Genomic DNA, 23795 nt, shown 5'->3' with positions numbered 1-23795 from the left:
GCTGCACATGAGGCAGGGAGAGTCGCAATTCAAGACGCACACAATGGCGGTTAAGAAACCGCACAGCGTCCGGTGAGGTAGCCACCTCACCAAACATCCCTGCACCGAACAGGGATGGGTCGTTCACCGTGCCAGGAGCGTTACCTGGCTGAACGCTCGATGGCAGACTGGGAAGCCACTGACCCACGACCTGCGATCAGGGGGATCAGCCCGAGACCCAGTCCGCATGATCCTCTTCGTCCGAAGAACTAACTAATGCTGACAAAAACAACAGCTAAGTAAAGGTAGAGAAAAAACTCAAATAAAATATTAAAAAGAAGAAAGAGTCTGGGACAAAAAGTCCCAGCACAGAGAGAGCCAGCCACTCCTGACAAGCTAGACATTAAAACTGAGATATGGTTGCAGGAAGTAGGAGGGTATTGACTGAGGGGACCACCCCTTGAGGGTGGGATATGTTAAAGCTTTATTGTTAACATATTCTGTTGCCTAGCTACTCCTTCGGAGCAAAGTCTAATACCCCATATGTGACGAATATGAAGAGGCGGCGACTGTCGGAGGACGTAAGAGAAAATGGGTTCTTGTACTTTAATAATGTTAAAGATGCTCATCTAATGGCATTTTTATACAAAATGAACTTCATGTAGTAACTGGTCCTGGCTGTATGCATATTTGCAACAGCTGAACGACCCTTAAATCAAGTCCATGCACATTTGTATCTACAGGGAACAGCTTTTGTGTTGAGCACGTGATTTTAGAGCACTTCCAGCCAGTGACTAAGCTGTCATAAGCCCCGTACACACGCACCGATTGTTGGCCGTAAATTTGCGGCCAATTGTCGGCTTGTTAGTATGATGCTTCCGACAACCGACTGCGACTTTTCGGCCGAACAAAATCTGGTGTGCATGCTATAAAATTTTTGTTGGCCGTCAGCAGAACGGCCGATTGTTCCTCAGTCAGTACAGATTTCGGGCCGACAAAAATGTGATGATCAAGACTGGGCATGCTCAGAGAAGAATAAACACACGAAAAGTAAACCAGAACATGACATCACTTCTGAAGTTGGTTGTTGTTCGCCGACAAAATTTGTGTGCAGTCTAGAGCACATTTCAACCAACACAACAACACTGGACAAAAGACGGCCGATCGTTCAGCCAACAATCGGTGCGTGTGTATGAGGCTATAGACAGCCCCTGATCATTGGGAACTTCTGATCATTTAAATGCTGCGACAACAAATCACATGATTAGGAAATCTGCCTCCTGGAATTCTGATTCTTTGAAAGGGCCAGGGGGTGGCTGCAGAAAAGGGTTAAAGTGCCCTAACCACTTGCCGACCAGTCGCAGTACTTCTACTGTGGCAGGTTGGCTCTGTCCCGCAAGACCTACATGTACATAGTTTCACAGGACAGCAAAGGGGGGCACACACATGCGCCGATTTGCTACAGGGGGAGCCAATCAGTGGGCCGTAATGTCAGCTGGGCACCCGCGATTGCTCCTCATGGACGGCAGACCGCTGTTCTGTCAGTAATTAACACAGGGCTCCTATTAAGGAACACAGGTCTCTGTGTTCATTCAGCAAGCCCATCTCCAGCACAGTTAAAAAGCAACCCCTAGGGACACATTTAACACTTTAATCGCCGATGGTGTTAACACCTTCCCTGCCAATGTACCTGAACAGTGTATATTTTTAGCACTGATTACTGTAGTAATGTCACTGGTCCCCTCAAAAATGTCAGAAATGTCAATAAGGTGTCCAATCTGTCTTCCGCAATGTCGCAGTCCCGCTAACAATCGCTAATGGCTGCCATTACTAGTAAAAAAATAAAAAATGACAAATCTTTTACTTTGTTTGTAGGCGCGATAACTTTTGCGCAAACCAATCAATATACACTTATTGGGATTTTTCTTTTTACCAAAAATATGTAGCAGAATACATATAGGTTTCAAATTATGAAAAAATTTGATTTTTATTTATTTTATTTTTTTAATGGGAATGTTTTATAGCAGAAATTAAAAAATATTGTTTTTTTTTCCAGAATTAAATCAAATACTACCAAAAGAAATCTCTATTTGTGGGAAAAAAGGATATCAATTTTGTTTGGGTACAGCGTCGCATGGCTGCGCATTTGTCAGTTAAAGTAACGCAGTGCCGTATTGCAAAAAAAGTACCTGGCTATTAAGGGGGTGAAACCTTCCGGTCCAGAAGTGGTTAATCTGTTTATGACCGCGAAACACAAATGAGGCAGCCAGGAAGTGGGCTTTAATCCTGAAAAATTGCGCTTGGGCGTAAAGGTTTATGTACTTTGCCCCTGGTCATGAAGGGGTTAAAGACGACTTTCTATACCTGGCGATCATGGAAGCGTGGGAAGTGGCTAACAAAGCTTATGCAACAAAATCAGTTTAGTAGTTTATCAGTCCTTAGATGTAATGGCGGTGCAACTTGTTTTTTTATTCCCTAGTTGGTTTTGCTAATAACACATTTTCTTTCACTGTACTGCATCTATAAGAGACAGCATGGTCATCTTAGGACAGGAATACAGAACATCTACCCAGGCCCACCCATCGCAATATCTGTGACTTAGGAAGAGGTTGTTCTATAGTCAATATACTAGATTAGATGGGCTAATAATGACATTGTTTGGATTTCAGTGCAATATAGGAAGAAACTTAGATCTAACTCACTTTCTGTAAGGAACTGGATCATTTTTTTTTTTTTTTTTTGAACTGTGTGTTGTAACAGAAGGGAGTATGGATGATTTGGGGAGTCATGTCATCTGCTGGTGTTGGTCCACTGTGTTTTATCAAGTCCAAAGTCAGCGCAGCCCTCTACCAGGAAATACTAGAGCACTTCATGCTTCCTCCTGCAGACCAGCTTTATGGAGATGCTGATTTCATTTTCAAGAAGGACTTGGCACCTGCCCACACTGCCAAAACGACCAATACCTGGTTTATGATCATGGTATCACTGTGCTTGACTTGCCAGCAAACTCGCCTGACCTAAATCCCATAGAGAATCTGTGGGGTATTGTCAAGACGACGATGAGAGACACCAGACCCAACAATGCAGATGAGCTGAAAGCCGCTATTAAAGCAACCTGGGCTTCCATAACACCTCAGCAGTGCCACAGGCTGCTTGCCTCCATGCCAAGCCGCATTGATGCAGTAATTCATGCAAAAGGAGCCCCAACCAAGTATTGAGTGCATGCTATACTGTAAATGGACATACTTTTCAGTAAGCCAACATTTCTGTATTAAAAATCTTTTTTTTTTTTTTTTTTTAATTGGTCTTATGTAAAATTCTAACTTTCTGAGATACTGAATCTTGGGTTTTTATTAGCTGTAAGCTATAATCATCAAAATTACAAGAAAGAAATACTTGAAATATATCACTCTGTGTGTAATGAATCTATATAATATATATGAGTTGTACTTTTTGAATTGAATTACTGAAATAAATTAACCACTTAAGCCCCGGAGGATTTGGCTGCTAAACGACCAGGGGGTATTTTGCGATTAGGCACTGCGTGACTTTAACTGACAATTGCGCGGTCGTGCGACGCTGTACCTAAACGAATTTGGCGTCCTTTTTTTCCCACAAACAGAGCTTTCTTTTGGTGGTATTTGATCACCTGTGCGATTTTTTGATCACGCGCTATAAACAAAAAAAGAGCGTCAATTTTGCAAAAATAGCAATATTTTTCCCTTTTTTTTATATGAAATTCCCCCAAAAAAAATGTAAAAATCAAAATTTTTTAACATTTTCGGCCAATTTGTTTTATGCTACCTATGTTTGGTAAAAAAAATCGCAAAAAGCGTATTTTGATTGGTTTGCGCAAAAGTTATTGCGTTTACTGACTAAGGGAAAGATTTTTGTCATTTTTGTTGTTTTTTTTTTTTAACGCGTAATGGCGGCGATCTGCGATTTTTTTTTGCGGTACTGCGACATTGCGGCGGACAGATTGGACCCTCGACTGACATTTTTGACACTTTTGGGGTTACCAGTGACATTTCTACAGTAATCAGTGCTATATATATGCACTGTTACTGTAAAAATACACTGGTAGTTAAGGGGTTAACTTTATTTGAGAGGGAGGGGCTGTGTGTGTCCCTAGGGGCGTGATTCTTACTGTGATTGGCTGTGGCTTCAGCTGTATGCAGAGTAATCAACGGATCTACATAGTAGATCCATATGATCAGCTCTCATACAGAGGGGAGAATGACAGGCAGCTTGTTTACACAAGCTGCCTGACTTTCTCCCTCTCCCCCGCCGGCGGACAACGGGTCCGCCGGTCACACGCACGGGGGGGGGGGTCCGTGACCACGCGGGAGCGGAAGCGCGCCTCCGGCGGCGCGCGCTCGCTCCCTAGACCCTCACAAGCTAGTGACGTAGCCCTACGTCACTTTGCCTGTGAGGGGCTGACCGCCGACGTAGATCGGCGTGCGGCGGTCGGCAAGTGGTTAACTTTTTGCAGATGTTCTAATCTTGATGAGATGAACCTGTATGTTCTAACAAGGGATGAGACCATTGTGAGATGCATGTACATTGTATTGTTTGACGTGATTTGGAGTTTTTTTTGCAGCAAATGGATATGTTTTTACTGTATATACACAAAAAAAGAAGTCTAAAAAAATCTGGCAAAATGAGGAGAAAGAAGTACATTTTACTACATGTAATGGAGTGGCTATACTAAAAAAGGCACATACACTGAAGACTTTGCGAGTGCAGTTACTTCAGAGCTTAGTAAATAAAGGGGAGCTCTACTGACTTCCATCATCCAATCATGTACAAACAATAATGCTTGTTTTTTTTTTTCCTTGCATGCGATTGGGTATTTTTTGTAATGTGACACATTACCTCATTTACTAAGCTCTGAAGCAACTTGCAAATTGCACAGTCTATTTGCCTTAAAGTAGAACTATAGGCACAAACTTTATTTCTCATTTTGGATAGGAGTAAGGGAGGGTTAGAAGTATTTTTTTTTCCATCTGCGTCCCATTGGAAGATTTTCCTTCTGTTACTTTTCTGGGGAAAATTTAGGATTTTCTTTTACTTACACTTTTAATAATAATGGTAAACAGGACAAATGTAGAGAGGGTAAATCTCACTAATGGGGGCACAGACCACAATAAAAACCTGACAGGTGTTCTAATCCCCATCCACTCTATCCAAAATAAAAAAACTGGATTTTTGACTTACCGTTAAAATTCATTTCTCTGATGTTCATTGATGGACACAGCACCGGATATTCAAAACCAATGGGTTATACTGCCTCCTACATAAGTAGGACACTAGGCAGAAAATAATTCTGGCTACACCCATGGGAAGTCCCAGGGGGTATACTCCCTCTCTCTGCTAAAGCCACTCGGTTTTGGACCAACAAGTAGTGTCAGGAGAATAATAACTCCAGAGGGGTGGGAGGGAATGTATTTTACGGACACAGCTCCTGATATTCATAACCATTGGGACGTCCCAAAGCAGTGTTAAACATGACATGAGGGGTGGAAACAACAAAAAATTCCCAGGGCTAAACATTAGCCAACCAGGCAACAGGAGCTCAACCAAACAATTGGAACCCACCTGAAAAAAAACAACACACCCTCAAAGAGGATCAGGTCCTCCTAAATGCAGGCTGCAAAACCTTGTGGCCAAAAGAAGCATCTGCAGATGCCAACACATTCAGTTTATAAAACTTTGTAAAAGTGTGCACCGATGACCAGGTGGCTGCCTTGCAAACCTGCGTCACTGACGCCTAAAGACAGAAAGCCCAGGAGGCACTAAGCGCCCTAGTAGAATGCGCCTTGACAGGGAAAGGAAGAACCGGACCCCTGATGGAATAGGCCTGAACCACCGTCTGTCTGGTCCATCAGGAAATTGTCGCAGAGGAAGTGGACAACCCTTTTCGAGGTCCATCGGTGAGCACAAGGAGAGAGTCTGACTTCCTGAAAGACTCTGCAGCTGCCAGGTACACCCTAATTGCTCAAACCACATCCAAGGCATGCGAGGCAATTTCCTTCGGATGTTTATGCCTGGGACATAGGGAAGGCAATACAATGTCTTCATTCAAATGAAAATCAAAGACAACCTTTGGAAGGAACAACGGACAGGGGCGAAGAACCACCTTATTTCTGTGAATCACCAGGTAAGGTGAACGACAGGATAATGCCGCCACTAAAAAGGCCACCTTCTGGGGCAGCGTAAGCAGGGGAATCTACCAAATATTTTCAAAGGGAGGCTTCTGTAGAGCTGAAAGCACCAAATTAAGATCCCAAGGCGGCAACGTAGCCTGCGCCGGAGGAACCAAATGTCGGACACCCAGAAGAAAGGCAGGCACCAGGGAGTGTGTGGCGAAAGGTCCCTGGAGGAAGACCGCCAAAGCTGACCCCTGGCCCTCGATGGTATCCAGGCCAATTTCTGTTCAACCGCCCTGTTAAAGGAAGGTCAAGATCTGAGCCACCGAGAAGAAGCAAGGAAGAACCCCAAGAGACTCACACCACGCAATGTACGGTGGTAGATCTTCCTAGAGGTAGATTTCCTAGCTTTCAACAGTGTAGGAATCACTGACTCAGATAAACCCCTATCCTTCAGCACCTGGCGTTTAACAACCAAGCCGTCAAAGCCAGTGACTAAAACAGGATGAAAGATCAGTCCTTGAAACAGCAGATCCTCTCTTAGAGGAAGCTGCCAGGGAACGTCAGTAACCAGCTGCACCAGTTTGGTGTACCAAGCCCGGCGAGGCCAGTCCGGAGCCACTAAGATGACCAGAATCCCTTCTAAGTAAAAACCCTGAAAAAACGGGACAAACACCCCATGAAGGAACAGATCTTGTACCACCCCAAAAAGGCCTTGTAAGCAGTCTGGGGACAGGCATAAGTTGGTAGGAAAAGACCTTGCCGGGGGACAAGAGCGAAACTCAATCTTGTAGCCAGACCAAAGGACCTTGTGGACCCACTTGTCTTGCACCCAGGAAGTCCACAGGCTCGGAAACCAGCGAAGACATCATCCCACCCCTGATACAGTTGAGGGCGCACCTTCATGCAGATGGAGCCTTGTTCCTGGGTCTGCAGAAGCCCGGTCTTGGCTTGCCAGACCAGGTTCGTTTGGATCCTCCAGAAGAGGCCCTGAAAGGCTTCGAGCCCTTATCAGTCAACCCTAAGGGACGAAAAAAATTCTTATGAGCCGAGAAGGATGGCCTATGTCTACATTGAGGTTCCTTGCCTTTAGTATCCTGCAAAAAAATACTCTTCCCCCCTGTGAGACCTTTAACAAGGTCGTCCAGGGTAACTCCAAACAGGCAATCTCCTTGAAAAGGAAGATCAGTCAAGGCCCTTTTTTGAAGTCTGATCCGCAGACCAGCACTTGAGCCAAAAAACACCCCGAAGGACCAATGCAAAACAGAGAGGTGAGCCATCAGGGGAGCCGCATCCAAAGAGGCATCACAGATAAACTGCAGCCCCTGGACCAGCTGGGCCGCCGGATCAGCAAAGGCAGGCAGGAAGCGGTTCCCCCTCCAGGTCACGGTGTAGGAGCTTAGTCCAACCGGTCAGAGTTTGCAACACTAGGGCAAAGGTTAATTCCAGCCTTATTGCCAAACCAGCCAGAGTGTACATAGTGCGGGCCACAGCCTCTGCCTTCCGGTCAGCCGGATCCTTTAAAGGCCGGGGACTCTTCAACTGGAATCATGGTTGCCTAGTTTAATCTGGAAAACAGAGGGTCCACGACCAGTGGCAAAGTCCACTTCTTAAGAAGGGACTCCTCATAGAGGTAACGCCAAGTAAAGCTCTTAGGGACCGCACAAGGACGCTTTGGTCGTCCCCACTCTTTAGCGACAATTCGGTCAATGGCTTTGGATGGCTTGTGAGTGCCAAAGGGCACCTGTCCTCCATCTTCAGGGTCTTACGCACAGATACAATCAGTGCATCCACCAGCGCCTTTTGTGCGCTGTTGCAGACATGGAGGAATTATCCACACTATCAGAGGATTCCATGCGTGTGGTTGCAGACCCAGCAGGATGACCCACGTCCGCGGCGGCCGAATCAGATTCAGGATCTGATGAGACAGATAAGCCAGGGGAAGGCGGTGGCACTTTTTGCTAGCCCATCACCCGCAAGCCACCTCCATCCGGGACACAAGAGACTCCAGGACCGCCGTCAGTGCATGGATGGCTGGTTGAGACCCGGAGGGTCCCGTAGCCTTTAGAGAGGGGATCAGGTGAGGAAATGTGTTTCAAAGACTCCATGAGTCACCAGGGAGACCCTACAAAAAGTGTAAAACACTGCTAAGGCATAACCCCCACCGGGCTGGCAGCACTACCGGGTCGCCAGGCACAAAGCACCAAGCGATCCTCAGCAGAGAGGGAGAGGACCCCACCAGACTCACCACCCACAGAAACAGGCACCTGCAGTCACCAGGAGAATCTGTGCTACACATACGGCGATCAGGAAGTAAAATGATCCAGCGCCAGGAAATGAGGGTCTCCCACCGCCAAAATCGCCGCCCACAGGATGCCACTGTCAAGGCCGCCGCTATTTCCAAGGGCAAACCACAAGGAAATTGCCACCGGACTACACAAACATGGCTGCCATGTATAGAATCACAGGCTACAACAAAATGGCGGCACCGTGCAGCATCATGAGGCTTACAGGGACCCAGGAGGGAGACCAGGCCTCAAGGACAGATCCAGGGGGCCCTGGCAGCAGCCCCCACCAGGTACAACCCCCCCTCCGCACAATCGATCCTCCATTCACCGGCAACGCACCCCCCTGGCCCCATCACCAGTTAGCGTCCTGCCTCTATTCCAGGAAAGTGGCAAGACCCCCCAAACAGCCCCAGCATGGGGGGGAGGGGGAGGATGAGGACTTGGCAAGGAGGGGTGCCTGCGGGAAGGAGGGAAACACAGGGGTACGACCTTCCCAAGGAGGGGCCCACGTCCACCCCAAAACCCTCCAGGGGGAGAGGGGGGACAGCAACTCACCATACCAGGAGAGCACTGCTCCAGAGAGAACCTCCTCTCCATCGAAATGGGGGGACTGTCGGCCAGGAGGAACGCTGCGAATCAGGTCGAGACCCGGTCGTATGCGACATCGCTAGGCATTTAACTCGCAGACCAGCCCTCGTCTAGGGGGGCTATATCACGGCCGGCCTAGCATGGAGCTGAGGTCTGCACGCGCTGGCTGGCCAGACTGGGGGGACCACTGGATCTAGATTACCCAGCCCGACACACAGTCCGGCAGTTGATAGTAAATCTCACAGAAAAAAATCCAGGAGAAAAAAAAATGTTCTATCTAAAAAATTTTGCCAGGACCAAAGATCCCAGCAAGGAAATACTTACTCCTGACTAGGTAGATAGTGGCTATAGCAGAGAGGGGGGAGAATACCCCCTGGGACTGCCCATGGGTGTAGCCAGGATTCTTTTCTGCCTAGTGTCCTACTCCTGTATGGGGCAGTATAACCCAATGGTTATGAATATCAGGAGCTGTGTCCATCAATGAACGAAAGAGAAAAAAAATATTTCCTTTAGTTATTGAAGTAAATCAACCGCAATGATTTCCATATTTAGGTTTCTATGCATTACTGTTGAGAGAACTGGTTCCATCATATTTTTACATTCTTCAGATACCGCATGCCTGGACCTCTACCTAATTACCGAATGCATTTCATTAGTTCCTTCTGTGAATTGACTTTAACCCCTTTTAATGCAGTATTTACTTACCGTATGTAAATACCGCAAAACGACATAGTAAATTGACAGGATCCCATGCGATATTTGGGGAAATGTGTCTGGACACCTTAATACCACATGCAATATGCTTTCGTGAATGGAGCCCATTATCACCTAACTCAAGGGCTAGAGCAGATCTGTGTGTCCAAAAAAAATTGCTCACTATGGACCCAATCTTTGAATTTCATATGGACAGTCCTGTCTGTGTAAGATGGCATGCCCACTAATAATTACAAATATTGAGTAGACCAATGTCCCATATGTGTTTTGACCTAGTAAGCGTCCCCATACTGATTTTGGGAGATTTATTATTCCACAGAAACCTGTAAAATGTTGCTTGAAGGCGAAAAAGTGTTTGGGAGATAAACTGGTAAAGCCTTTGTAATGCATTATTTTGGTGGCTCATGTGAACCAGTATAAGTGCAGGCAAGTGAAGAAAAGTGTGTAGAAGTCTTTCAAATTCATAGGTAATTTGATGCCTAGATATGCAATATCTTTGGAGTTCCATGGGAAGGGAAAATTGGCTTGACAGGCATGTCAAGCATTGACCATGACCATCAATGGCATGTAGAAGATAGGGGAGAGTGGTGAGGGACTGGGTAAATCATCTGCATATGTGGATGGGTTGGATTCTTTGTAGACTGTAAGGAAACCCTGAATGTTTATATTAATCTTGATCAAAAGAAGAAAGGGTTCAAGAGAAACCATAAAGAAATTATAAAGATTAGTGGGGACAAGGGGTATTCCTGTCTAATGCCACTGCAGACACTCAAGGCTTCCGACAGGGTTTTAACATGCAGTACTTTAACCAAGTAATAGCAACAAACTTACCAGGCACCACAAAGTGCACTGTAGCACGAGGGTTCCAGGTCAGGCTGACAGGCCGGCAGAGGATTGGTTTACTGAAGACAGGAGGGCTGGGAGAAATTTCAGGTGGTTCTGCAGGGGGACTTTCATCACTATCCCCTCCTGTACCACGGTGGAGAAGGAGGTACACATACTCTGCAAGCCTTACTTTCCTTCTGCCTCTTTCTTCAAGTTCCAATTCTAAAAGGTACCGGTTACCCCGAGCTGAATCCCGGCGCTTCTCCACGTTGATTATACGAAGTAAAGTATATATCCTAAAAATTTGTCACAACAGAAATGCGAGGAACAAAGGAGGTTTTACAAAACACAGTTATATAAAGTAACTCTTGCTTGCCATAAACAAAACAGCTATTCCCCAAGCTCCCTGTTTACAGGGTTTCTAGCTACCTGTCAGAGACTGCGGAGTTTATTTTTTTAACCAGGCAGACTCTTGTAGATTTGCAGCGAGATATAAGAGGCAGTAAGCGACAAAGAAAGCAAAGCCTGTATCAGTAATGAATGCATACAGCAGCCCTTATATACACAAACAATTAAAGATCCTATTCAAATTTTCCAGCTGTCCCCAATCCTGCACCTTTCCGTTGTCCCAAAGACCTTTGATAACCACAGTTAGAAACCCTACTGGAATCGGAGTTTGAAACTCATTAAATAGCATTGGTAGGACTTAACATTAAATGCAATACAGAAAAGCTCTGTTAAGGTCAGGACATCACTTACCCTCCATTCTTCTCATTGAGCTTTTCCATGTACTGAGCCACCACATCCACAGTTTCAGACTCCGAGAGTTGCAGGTTACCACTCACATTACAGCGAAGGTCATTCCAGTCCGACCTCAGCATTTCAAAATCAACATTTCCAACACTGAATGTACGCTGCCAATTAATGGCATCCTCTGGCCACAACTGACGTGGCTCTGTGTCCTCGTAACTGTAGTCCTGTAGTTCTTCTGGTGGAGCTTCTGAAGAAATGAGAGGAGGGCCACCAGGAAGACTAGGTGAGGTAGGGATGGGTAATCCTGGAACTTCGGTCTGACCTTCCCAGCTAAATAGTCCTAATTCTGAGGTATCTGGTGGAGTCCAGGGTCTGGACCGTTGTCCCCCATGCGGCTCCTTTGGGGGTGTAGGAATATGAGGGTGCTCACGGTGTCTAGATGTTCTGTGCGGTTTAGGTTTAGGTAGCAGCATCCCCGGGAAGACTTGACCTCGAGTCTTTCGAACTCCAGAAAGAAGTCGTGTCACATAAACTTTATCCTGTTCCTGTTTTATTGAAGTCACAGATTTTTCCTTTGTTATCTGCTTCATGGTTCCCTCTGCTGTGGTGACCTCCAACCTACTTTCCTTGCTAGGCCTTACTTCTACATTTATGTGCTTCCCTATAACATCTGATCTTGCATATATCCCTTGTTCTTCCAATTTCCTATGCCGGTTTTTAAACTCTGCCTGGTCACCTTTGTTTTTGCCTTCAGACCTGCTTCTAATCTTTGCTTTATTTTCTAACCTGCTCCCTTTTGCCCGATGCTCAACCATCCTTCCTTCTCGTGCTCTAAATGCAGACTTGCCCCCTGTGGATACTGGATTACTTGTAGTTCCTTGCCCACCCAGCAAATGTGTTCGCTTCTTCCCATGTCCCCAGCGAGCTGCTGGTGGGCTTTCCCTTGGTGCCCACAGCAAAGATCGAGTTCTCAATGAGGTCTGTGTGCTGTCATTTGTTATAGGCATAGAATCCCGGGAATCATTGTACAGAGCATTATGGTGTCCCTGACCCTCAATACTGGGTGAAGTAGGGTCACCTTTCTCCTCTTTTCTTTTTTTCCTGAGTGACATGCCTGGTAGCAGTGCCCCCTCTTCATCTTCATCATCATCCATGAAGTCTAAGATTGAAAATATGAATTAGAAAACAACACATGATAGCAAAAAAGCAAAAGCATGTCTTTGAGGAGTAGAAAATGTGAATAGCTTGCTGAACTAGAAACTTGCCCAAAAATATACCATGTTTATTTGAGCATGCTGCTCAGTCCAGATATTACAGAATGTCCCCACTTATGTGTCTAAGTATTTTGCACAGTGACCAGAGGACCAGATGAGCTTTCGATACATCAATCCCTTTGTCTAAAATCTACAAAAATATCATTGTTACAGGGCAAGTCAATTTTAACTTTAGACCATAAAAAGTAAAAAAAATTGGATATTTTAATACACATATGTTCAAGCTAAGTTGTAGGAATGAACATTTGAAATGCTTTGTTAACACAGGACATGGGGATATGTAGAAGTACATTCCGTATCTGTGTCCAATGCGATCGGGACACTCTCCTGGTCAGCAGAAGAACCGAACAAAGGTATGGCACAATGACTTGCCTGTTGATCATTAACAACCAAGCTTGGCATTTGGTGGCACCTGCCAAACAACGGGAATTTTGACTTACCGTAAAATCCATTTCTCTGATGTTCATTGATGGACACAGCTCCTGATTTTTCTTAACCATTGTGTTATACTGCCCCCTACAGGAGTAGGACACTAGGCAGGAAAAAGCTTGACTATGCCTATGGGCAGTCCCAGGGGGTATACACCCACACTCAGCTATAGGCACTCAGTTTTGTTACAAGCAGTGTCAGAAGAAAGCCAAGTTCACAGAGTGGTGGGTGCTGTGTGCGTCAATCCCATTTTCTCTTTCGTTCATTGACGGATACAGCTCCTGATTCTTCTTAACCATTTGGATGTCCCAAAGCAGTGTCAAACATGAGGGGTGGGAAAACAGCAGAAAAAAATTCCCAAGGCTAACCAGAGCCAACCAGGTAACATGGAGCTCAACCATAACAACTGGAGCTCACCTGAAGAAAACAATGCAATCTCAAAGAGGACCAGGTCCTCTAAATAGCAGCCTGCAAAACCTTGCGGCCAAAAGAAGCATTTGCCAGTGCCAACACAACCGTTTTATAAAACTTTGTAAAAGTGTGCACAGACGACCAGATGGTCGCTTGCAAACCTGTATCACTGATGCCTGATGACAGAAGGCCCAGGAGGCACTAAGTAGAGTAGAGTGTGGCTTACCAGGGAAAGGAGGAACCTGACCGCTAATTTAATAGGCCTGAATCACTGTCGGTCTGATCCATCTGGAAATTGTTGCAGCAGAATTGGCAAACCCATTTCAAGGTCCAACCGTGAGTACAAATAGTGAGTCCGACTCCCTAAAAAAAGACTCCGTAGCTGCCAGGTACACCCTGATTGCCCAGGCCACATCCAGGGAATGCAGAGCAATTTCCTCAGGATGTTTAGGCCTGGGACATAGGGAAGGCAATACAATGTCTTCATTCAAATGGAAATCAGAGAAGACCTTTGCAAGGAACAACGGACAGGGGCGAAGAACCAGCTTAGCTCTCTAAACCAACAGGTAAGGTGAATGACAAAACAACGCTGCCAGCTCCGACACCCTGTACACAGAAGTAATACCCACCAAAAAGGCCACCTCTAGGGACCACGTAAGCAGGGGAACCCCACAATAATTTCGAAGGGAGATTCCTGGATAACTGACAACACCAATTTGAGGATACCTGGAGGTAATGGAGACCGCACTGGAGGAACCAAGTGTCGAGTTCCCTGGATACAGATACGCACCAAGGAAAGAAAACCGCCAAGGCTGAAACCTGGCCCTTGATGGTACTCAAGGCCAGGCACGGCTCAACCCCCCCATTGGAGGAAAGCAAAGATCCGAGCCAACGAAAAGGAGAGAGGGAGAACCCCAAAAGACTCACACCACGTAACGTACATCTTCCAAGTACGATGGTAGATCTTCCTAGAGGTAAATTTTCTAAACTTTAACAGCGTAGGAATCACTGATTCAGACAAACCTCTATCCTTCAGCACCTGGCTTTCAACAGCCAAGCTGTCAAAGCCAGTGACTGTGATACAGGATGGAAGATTGGTCCTTGGGACAGCAAATCTTCCCTGAGAGGAAGTCTCCAAAGGAGTATTGGCGACCAGCCGTACCAGATCAGCGTACCAAAACTGGCAAAGTCAGTATGGAGCAACTAAAAAGACCAGAATTCCTTGCTGCCTCAATCCTGCACAGGAGTCTTTGCAGAAGTTTGAGAGGGGGAAAGGCATAAATCAGACGATACTGATGCCAAGGAGCCATTAATGCATCTGCGGCTTCCGCCAGAGGATCCCGTGACCATGCCACAAACCTCTGTACCTTCCATGGTATGTGTACAACAGAGAGGGCTGAAACGATCGTTCTGCCCACCTTATAATGTCAGCTACTTCCCAATGCACCAGGACACTTCTTGTGCCCCAGGGTGTCCGACTGAATTCATACCAGACACCCCTTAAGAGGAATTGTCCAATGATCCAGACAATGATCTGATCGCTCGGAGTTCCAGTACATTGATCGGCAGTCTGGAATCTTCCCGAGTCCAGACTCCCAGAAGCACAAGCTGTGCCGAGGACGCCTCCCCACCCGGACAAGCTGGCATCCACGGTGACAACCGCCCAGTGTAGGGGGAGAAGGATTTTACTGTCGGAAGTGCCGGAGAACTAAGCCACCTCTAGAGACTATGGATTCTTGTCTCTTTTTGCAGAGATCTCATGTGGAACTGTGCAAACGGAACTGCCTCGAAGGTAGACACCAGCACCCGCATGCAAGCCCGGAGGGGATGACTGTCTGCTGGATAACAGAAGCTGAATTGTCTCTTGCAATTTCTGGAGTTTTTCCAGAGGAAGCAACCGTCTGGCTGAGGCTGAAACCACCCAGATAGTCCAGTTTTGTGGACGGAATCAGACCAGACTTGTGAAGGTTCAGAATCAAACCGAACCCCCTCATAGATCTCAGAGTAATCTCCAAGGCGTCCATCAGAGCAGTCAGAGACTCTGCTTGTAGAAGATCGTCCAGGTACCCCAGTACCGCTATCCCCCGCTGACACAACAATGCTAGCACCGGGGCCAACACTTTGTGAAGACCCGAGGAGCGGAGGCGAGACCAAAGATAAACGTCACAAACTGACAATGCTTCTCGCCCACGGCAAAGCGGAGGAAGCGCTGGTGATCGGCACATATTGGAATGTGAAGGTAGGCGTCCTGTATGTGGAGAGAAGCAAGAAAATCCCCCAGATGTAGGGACGCCACTACCGTGCGGATGGACTCCATTCGGAGTGTCTGTACCCGCACAAGGCAGTTTAGCGCCTTGAGGTCCAGAATTGGACATACCTTGCCTTCCTTCCAGGGAACTGTAAACAGGTTTGAGTAAAACCCCTGAAAACATTCCAAAGCCGGAACCGGGACAATCGCCCCATGAAGTAACAAGTCTTGCACTGCCCCAAAGTGACCCCATAAGTGATCTGGGGACAAGTGCAGGTTGGAATGAAAGAACCTTTCCTGAGGAAAAGATCAAAACTCGATCTTGTAGCCGGACTGAATGGTTTAGTGGACCCACGAAACCTGTACCAGAGAGGTCCACGAATCTGGAAATCAGCGATGACGTCCCCTCACCCCAGGTACGGTTGAGGGTGCCCCTTAATGCAGAGGAAGCCTTGTCCGCAGGTCTGGAAGAGCCCCTCGTGGCTTGCCAGACCAGGTCCTCTTGAAAACTCGAGGGGAGGCCCTGAAGGACTTTTATCTCTTGAGGGACGAAAAAGGCCTCTTATGAGCCAAGAAGAATGGTCCACGTCTATGAATGATGTCATCCAAGAAAGCTCCCAACTGGCGATCCCCCACAAAGGGGAGATCAGATAAAGCCTTCTAAGAAGTCTGGTCCGCAGACCAGCATTGTCAGCAAGATAAGATGCCGAAGGACCACTGCCGATACAGACAGCCTAAAATCAAAGGAGCCACATCCAAAGAGGCATCACAGATAAACTGTAGCCCCTGGATCAACTAATCTGCCAGCTCCGCAAAGGCAGGGGAAAGCCGTTTCCCCTCCAGGTGCTGGCGTAAAAATTTAACCCACTCGTCAGGGTTTGCGACCCCAGGGCAATAGTAAATACCGGCCTAAGCCAAACCAGCCATAGTGAAACATATGGCGGGCCAGAGCCTCGGCTCTCCTATCAACCGGATCTTTAAAGGCCAAGGACTCCTCAACCGGAAGTAAGGTAGATTTATTTAACCTGGAAACCGGCGAGTCCACTACAGATGGGACCATCCACTTTTTAAGCAGGGAATCCTTATAAGGATACTGCATAGCAAAACGCTTAGGGTGCATTTTGGACAACCCCACTGTTTTGAGACAAGGTTATCAAAGTAAGCGGGAAAAGGGAACACCCCTGCCACAGTAAAAGACCTGTGGTGACAAAAGGGATCGGCGCCTCCAACGCAGCATCTCTGCCATGTTTAAAAATTTTCGCTCTGACACAATCAGTGCATTCACCAGTGCCGTTTCATGCATGGCTAGAGGAGCAGAGGAAACATCCTGTCTGAACAATCATTGCGCGGACGCAGACCCAGTAGTGTGACTTGAGCCCGCGGCGGCCAAAACAGATTCAGGATCTGATGGATAGATGAGGCAGGGGAGGGCGGTGAACGCTATACACTAAGGTCACCCAGAAAAACATAATCAGGGGAGGGATGCTGACTGCGATCCCACAAGAGGGATGCTGACCGAGGGTCCACGAATGCACCACCTACTGGACCCCATAAAAAACTAGAAGGTCGCCCTCTGAGCCCCTCCATAGAGGCCCACAAAATAGGAAATGGCCCCCTTAGAAGGGGGCCGCCCGCCGTGATGCGGACGCGCAGGCAGGTTATCCTGATGGTTCCGCAGCGCTAAAAGGGGTAGGTGCCCTCCACAATAATGGCGGCATGGTTGCCATACAAAATGTAACCGCCCCCACATCGCCACCCTTCCAAGGGAGGTCCCAAGCTGGCCGCATAACCTAGTAGGCCGCAAGCCGCGGCCTAACTTTGTGTGGAGGCCCAGCCGCAAGTGCACTCATTTCCAGCCAGGCTCACAACGGAGGCGGACTCGGCTGCATGGCCTTGTAGGCCGCAAGGCGCAGCCTAAATTTTTGTGATGCCCAGCCGCCTGGACGTGAGCCTCAGCGAAGCCGACCACCCAGGGACAGTGGAGGGGCGGGCGGATGCCCAAATGGAGAGTAGTGGCTTCAGCCACCCCACATAGCTCCCGACCAGTAGGCCACAAAGCCGCAGCCTAAATTTGTGACCAGGTCCAGCCACGTGCCAAACCATCCGCTCCCCTATCCCAACAACTGCAGCAGGGAGCCCAGAGGACATCCCTGCCCTAGCCACCAACCCCCAGGGTAGCAGGGGAACCCTGCTCAACTCCCCGTTGTGCACCAGGGAAAATCCGGTGGGCAGCAACTCCAAATAAGCCCCCCCTTAGCAGCATGTGGCAAAAGCCACTCATAACCTCACCCAGGGAGGGAGGCCTGAAGACCCACAGTGATCACCAAATTTTTAGAGGGCTGGAGGGGGGTCGGGGAACTCAGGGGTCCCAGTGTCCCAGGGAGGGGCATACGTCCACCCCAAAACCCTCCAGAGGGGGGACAGCTACTTACCATACCAGGAACAGCAAGGGCATCGCTCCTGAAAGACCACTGCTCCATCGGGATGTGGGTAGCTGTCGGCCAGGAGGAATGCTGCTACTCAGGCCAAGGCCAGGTCGTATATGCGCCCTCGCGAGATGTTTAACTCGCAGGCCAGCCCCCATTCAATAGGGATATGTCGCAGCAGAGCTGAGGCATTCACGGGCACGCTGGCCAGACTGGGATGACCGTTTCAATCTAGATTATCCAGTCCGTCGCCCAGTCTGGCAGTTGATAGTAGATTTTCACAGGAACAAAATAAAAAAGATCGGAAAAAATCCAATAAAAAAAGAAACTAAAAATTGCCAGGACCAGAGGTCCCAGCAAGGAATTAGATCCTTACTCCTGACTAGGCAGTGCCTATAGCTGAGTGTGGGTGTATATCCCCTGGGACTGCCCATAGGCGTAGTCAAGCTTTTTCCTGCTTAGTTTCTTACTCCTGTAGGGGGCAGTATAACCCAATGGTTAAGAAGAATCAGGAGCTGTGTCCGTGAATGAACTGAAGAGAAATATGAAATTTAACAGCACTGAAACAGTTATCTTTACGCTACCGCAGAAAAAGCTTAGACCGAGCAGGAGCCAGACTGCAGGAGAAGCGGGCATGATTGCCGCTAGCTTCACGCCATCTTAAGGGAAACTGACAGATGGTTCTCCTGTCAGACAGGCACAAAGAGATTGTGCGTCTCAGCTAAGCTGAAACACATATCTCTGTGTGACTGTCACAGAGCCCCCCCCACAGTTAGTAAGCACAATTTAGGAGCACACTTAACCCCTTTCTCACCCACAGTATTAACCCCTTCCCTGCCAGTGTCAGTTATACAGTAACAGTGCATATTATTTAGCACTGATCACTGTATTGGTCTCACTGGTCCCCAAAAAGTGTCACTCAGTGTCAAATTTGTCCGCTGCAGTGTCGCAGTCCCGCTAAAAATTGCTGATCGCCGCCATTACTAATAAAAACAACAAAAAGTCCAAAAATCTATCCCATAGTTCGTAAACGCAATAACTTTTGCGCAAACCAATTAATATATGCTTTTTGGGATTTTTTTTACCAAAAATATGTAGCAGAATAAAAATTAGCCTAAACTGATAAAAAAAAACGGAATTTTTGTAAAATCTTACCTGTAAAATTCCTTTCTCTGAGTCCTCCGACAGTCGCCGCCTCTTCATATTCGTCACATATGGGGTATTAGACTTTGCTCCGAAGGAGTAGCTAGGTAACAGAATATGTTAACAATAAAGCTTTTAACATATCCCACCCTCAAGGGGTGGTCCCCTCAGTCAATACCCTCCTACTTCCTGCAACCATATCTCAGTTTTAGTGGAATAGCAGTAGAGTATACAATCAAACCCCAAAAGAGGGGCGGGGGCGGCGACTGTCGGAGGACTCAGAGAAAGGAATTTTACAGGTAAGATTTTACAAAAATTCCGTTTTCTCTTACGTCCTCCGACAGTCGCCGCCTCTTCATATTCGTCACATATGGGGACGTCCCAAAGCAGTGCAAACATGAGGGGTGGGAAACGCATCCGCGCCGAAAGGCAACGCAGTCTCCGCATCAAAGAAAGGAACCTTACCAAAGGAAGGAAACCAGCTGGGCAACAGCAAAAAACAAGTGCTCAACAGGAGCAACAACCCAGGAAAAGACAAAAAACCAGGGGATACAAAACTTATCCCAACAGCCAGGAGTCCCCAACAAGGGACCCTAGGGAACAGCCGCACTAAGAACCTTGCGGCCAAAGGAAGCATCCGCCGATGCCTGAACATCTACTTTGTAGAATTTTGTGAAAGTGTGCACGGTCGACCAAGTCGCCGCCATACACACCTGGGCTACAGAAGCCCCATGACGACAGGCCCAAGACGTACTCAGAGATCTAGTAGAGTGCGCCTTCACAGGCACAGGGGGAACCTTCCCCTGCAAAGCATAGGCCTGTTCAATGGTCTGCCTGATCCATTTGGCGATGGTAGAGGCCGAAGCCGCCATGCCCTTCCGAGGACCCTCTGGAAGAACAAACAAGGAGTCCGTCTTTCGAAAAGACTCAGTCGATTTAAGGTAAACCCTTATCGCCCGAACAACATCCAGACAATGCAATCTCACCTCCTTTGGATGTTTAGGCTTCGCGCACAACGAAGGCAAGACAATATCCTCATTAAGATGGAATTCCGAAACTCGTTTCGGAAGGAACAAAGGATTAGGTCGCAAGACCACCTTATCCAAATGAATAACCAGGTACGGAGACTTGCAGGACAAAGCCGCCAGCTCCGACACTCTGCGAGCCGAAGTGATCGCCACCAAAAAGGCGACCTTTTTGGACAACATAGACAACGAGATCTCCCTGATCTGTTCAAAAGGAGCACGTTGTAACACAGATAGAACGAGATTCAAGTCCCAAGGGGGCAGAGGATCCCGCCTAGGGGGGACCAGATGCCGCACACCCTGAACAAAGGTGCCAACCAAGGAATTGGAAGCCACGGGACGTTGAAACAGAACGGCCAGTGCAGACACCTGACCCTTTATCGTAGCCAGCGCCAAACGCTGATCAACACCCGTTTGAAGGAAAGACAGCACACGGGAAACCGAGTAAGTGCGGGGTGAAAACCCCCTGGACTCACACCAGTCAAAATAGGCCTTCCAAGTACGGTAATAAACCTTCCCTGAGGAAGACTTCCTCGCATTGATCAAAGTATGAACGACCTCTGGAGAGAGACCCCTCTCCTTCAGGACCTCGGTCTCAACAGCCAGGCCGTCAAAGCCAGCGACTGTAAAGCAGGATGGTATATCGGTCCTTGAGACAGTAGATCGTCTCGAAGAGGCAGACGCCACGGGGCGTCGACCGCCAGATTCACGAGGTCTGCGTACCAGGACCGGCGAGGCCAGTCCGGTGCCACAAGAATCACCGTGTTGCGTTCCGAGTGTAACCTGCGAAGGAACCTGGACAGCAACTGAATCGGTGGAAACGCGTACATCAGCCTGTACTGATGCCACGGGGCCACTAACGCGTCCGACGCGTCTGCCCGAGGGTCGCGCGTCCTTGCCACGAACCTCTTCACCTTGTAGTTGAGACGAGACGCGAACAGGTCCACATCTGGAAGACCCCACTTCGCGCACAACATCTGAAAGACAGCCGGGTGGAGAGACCATTCCCCCTGATCCAGGGTCTGGCGACTCAGATAGTCCGCCTGCCAGTTCTCCACCCCCGGAATGTGAACTGCCGTTATCGCCGGGACATGAGTCTCGGCCCAAGACAGAATGTCGGCCACTTCTCGAGCCGCTCGGGCACTCCTGGTGCCCCCTTGGTGGTTGATGTAGGCCACCGCCGTGGCATTGTCCGTCTGCACCCGAACCGGGCAGCCCTGCAGCCGGTCCGTCCAGCGATGAAGACAGAGACTTATCGCACGCAATTCCAGAATGTTGATCGGAAGGGAAGACTCCCCCTCCGACCAAGTCCCCTGGGCGGACAGAACGCCCAGAACTCCACCCCAGCCCGACAGGCTGGCATCCGTGGTGATTACCGTCCACGAGATCGGACGAAACGACTTGCCCCCGGACACCAACGGGGACTGGAGCCACCACAGAAGGTTTCCTCTGGTGCGATGACTCAACGAGATTTGAAGATCCAGAGATTGAGGTCGCCCGTCCCACCTGGACAGGATCTCCGCTTGGAGACCCCGCGTGTGAAACTGGGCGAATGGAATCGCCTCGAAGGCCGAGACCATCAATCCCAGACATCTCATACACGTCCGCAGAGACGAGTGCGGAACGTCCCTGAGGGACCTGACTTCCTCCTGGAGAGTCCTGAGTTTGTCTTCCGGCAGGAAGACTTTTGCCTGCACCGAGTCCAGAACCATTCCCAGATAGGGAAGACGAACAGACGGACTCAGTGTCGACTTTGGAAAATTTATCGTCCAACCAAACTCCTGCAGAGTTTGCATCGTGACAGACAGGTCCTTCTCCAGACCCTGGCTGGTCGCAGACCGAACCAGAATGTCGTCCAGATAGCCCAGGACAGAAACGCCCTGGGCCCTCCATAATGCCAGAACCGGTGCAAGCACCTTGGTGAAGACCCGCGGAGCCGAGGCGAGACCAAAGGGCAACGCCACGAACTGGTAGTGATCCTCCGCAATGGCAAATCGAAGGTATCTCTGGTGACCCTCGAAAATGGGGATGTGAAGATACGCATCCTTCAAATCGATGGAGGCCATGAATTCCCCCGGAACCAGGGCAGCCACTACCGACCGCAGGGATTCCATGCGGAACTTGCGAACCCGCACAGAGCGGTTCAGAGCCTTCAAGTCCAGAATTGGACGAACCTTGCCCTCCTTTCTGGGCACGGTGAACAGATTGGAATAAAACCCCCGAAACCTGTCCCGATGAGGCACCGGAACCACCACTCCCTGAGCCCTCAGGTCCCGCACCGCCAGGTGCAGGTCCCGCAAACGCTCTGGAGACAGCTGAAGATTTGAGGGAAAAAATCTGCTCTCCGGCCGAGAGAGAAACTCGATCTTGTAACCAGATCGAACGATTTCCTGAACCCACCTGTCCCGCACACGGGCCAACCAGGGCTGAAGAAAACCGAGCAAGCGTCCCCCCACCCCAAAACTGGGTGAGGGCGCCCCTTCAGGCCGAACTGTTATGGGCTGCAGATCCGGATTGGCCGGACTTCTGTTTACCAGACCAGGGCTTCTTCTGAGAGCCTTGACCTTTGAACGGTTTGCCCTTGTAGTGTGGCCGAAAGGCACGAAAGGACACCTGAGGGGGCCGAAAATTAGCATGCTTCTTCCCAGAAGCCCCCTTAGCCTTGGGGAAATGGGGCAAGAGAGTGCTCTTACCCCCGGTGATCCCCTTAATCAACACATCCAGGGACTCCCCAAAAAGGCGAGACCCATCATAAGGTAGATTGGCTAAGGTCTTACGTGAAGATTGGTCCACCGACCAACATTTTAACCAAACCAGGCGGCGAGACAACACCGCCACGCTGTGCACACGTGCAGCCAACGGAACCAGGTCCAGGTCCGCATCACACAGATACATGACACCCTGGTGGATTTGATCCACCATATCCAGGGTCGCCGGCGAGGCCGAGTCGGCCACTAGGACGCGCCTAAGCATCTGCGTCCAACTTGCGATCGCCTGGGCCGCCATGAGAGAAGCAAACAGAGCCTTAAGCATAGAACCCGTAACAGAATAAGTATGACGGGCAAGAGACTCCAGTCTCCTATCCGTGGCATCACAGAACACAGGGGAATCCTCTGCAGGAATCGCAGTGGCTTTGTTCAAAACCGCAATTGCGTGATCCACTGGGGGAGGCACACACCACCTTTCATCAGTGGAAGGCGAAAAAGGATAACGCAGCTTGAATCTACTTGGTACCGCAAAAGGTTTGCGCAGATTGCGCCATTGATCCTTAACAGCGCGCTGAAAATCATCATTGCAGGGAAAAACCTGCGGCGTCCTGCGTTTTCTCTGCGTCCCATAAGCCGCCAAGGCAGCGGGGGGACACACTTCGTCCTGCAAACGCAGCGTTTGCTTAATGGAAGCAATCAACTCATCCATGATTGCAAGCTCTTCAGGCGAGCCAGGGGGAGAATTATCAACCCCCTCAACTTCAGCCTCCACCTCAGACCCCACTAGATCAAGAGAGGAGCGGGACCCCGATAAGGAGGCCCCCGCCATAACAGC

At 48.8% G+C, this 23795-nt stretch overlaps 1 protein-coding gene across 1 annotated transcript in view; it reads right to left on the bottom strand.

Moving 5' to 3' along the window:
• B4GALNT4 (beta-1,4-N-acetyl-galactosaminyltransferase 4) overlaps nucleotides 1-23795 on the bottom strand; it is a 192209-nt gene that overhangs the window by 36506 nt on the left and 131908 nt on the right. Inside the window, exons 15-16 of the mRNA XM_082269845.1 lie at nucleotides 11303-12455; nucleotides 10550-10839 (exon numbers count right to left, since the gene is read on the bottom strand). Coding sequence (XP_082125971.1) covers nucleotides 10550-10839; nucleotides 11303-12455 — 1443 coding nt within the window. The remainder of the gene's footprint in view (nucleotides 1-10549; nucleotides 10840-11302; nucleotides 12456-23795) is intronic.

Source organism: Pelophylax lessonae (genome assembly GCF_965119305.1).
Source record: "Pelophylax lessonae genome assembly, chromosome: 10".
In the NCBI taxonomy this organism is placed as follows: Eukaryota; Metazoa; Chordata; class Amphibia; order Anura; family Ranidae; genus Pelophylax; species Pelophylax lessonae.
Note: the sequence above shows the minus strand (reverse complement) of the source record. Positions and strands in the feature narration are given on the sequence as shown.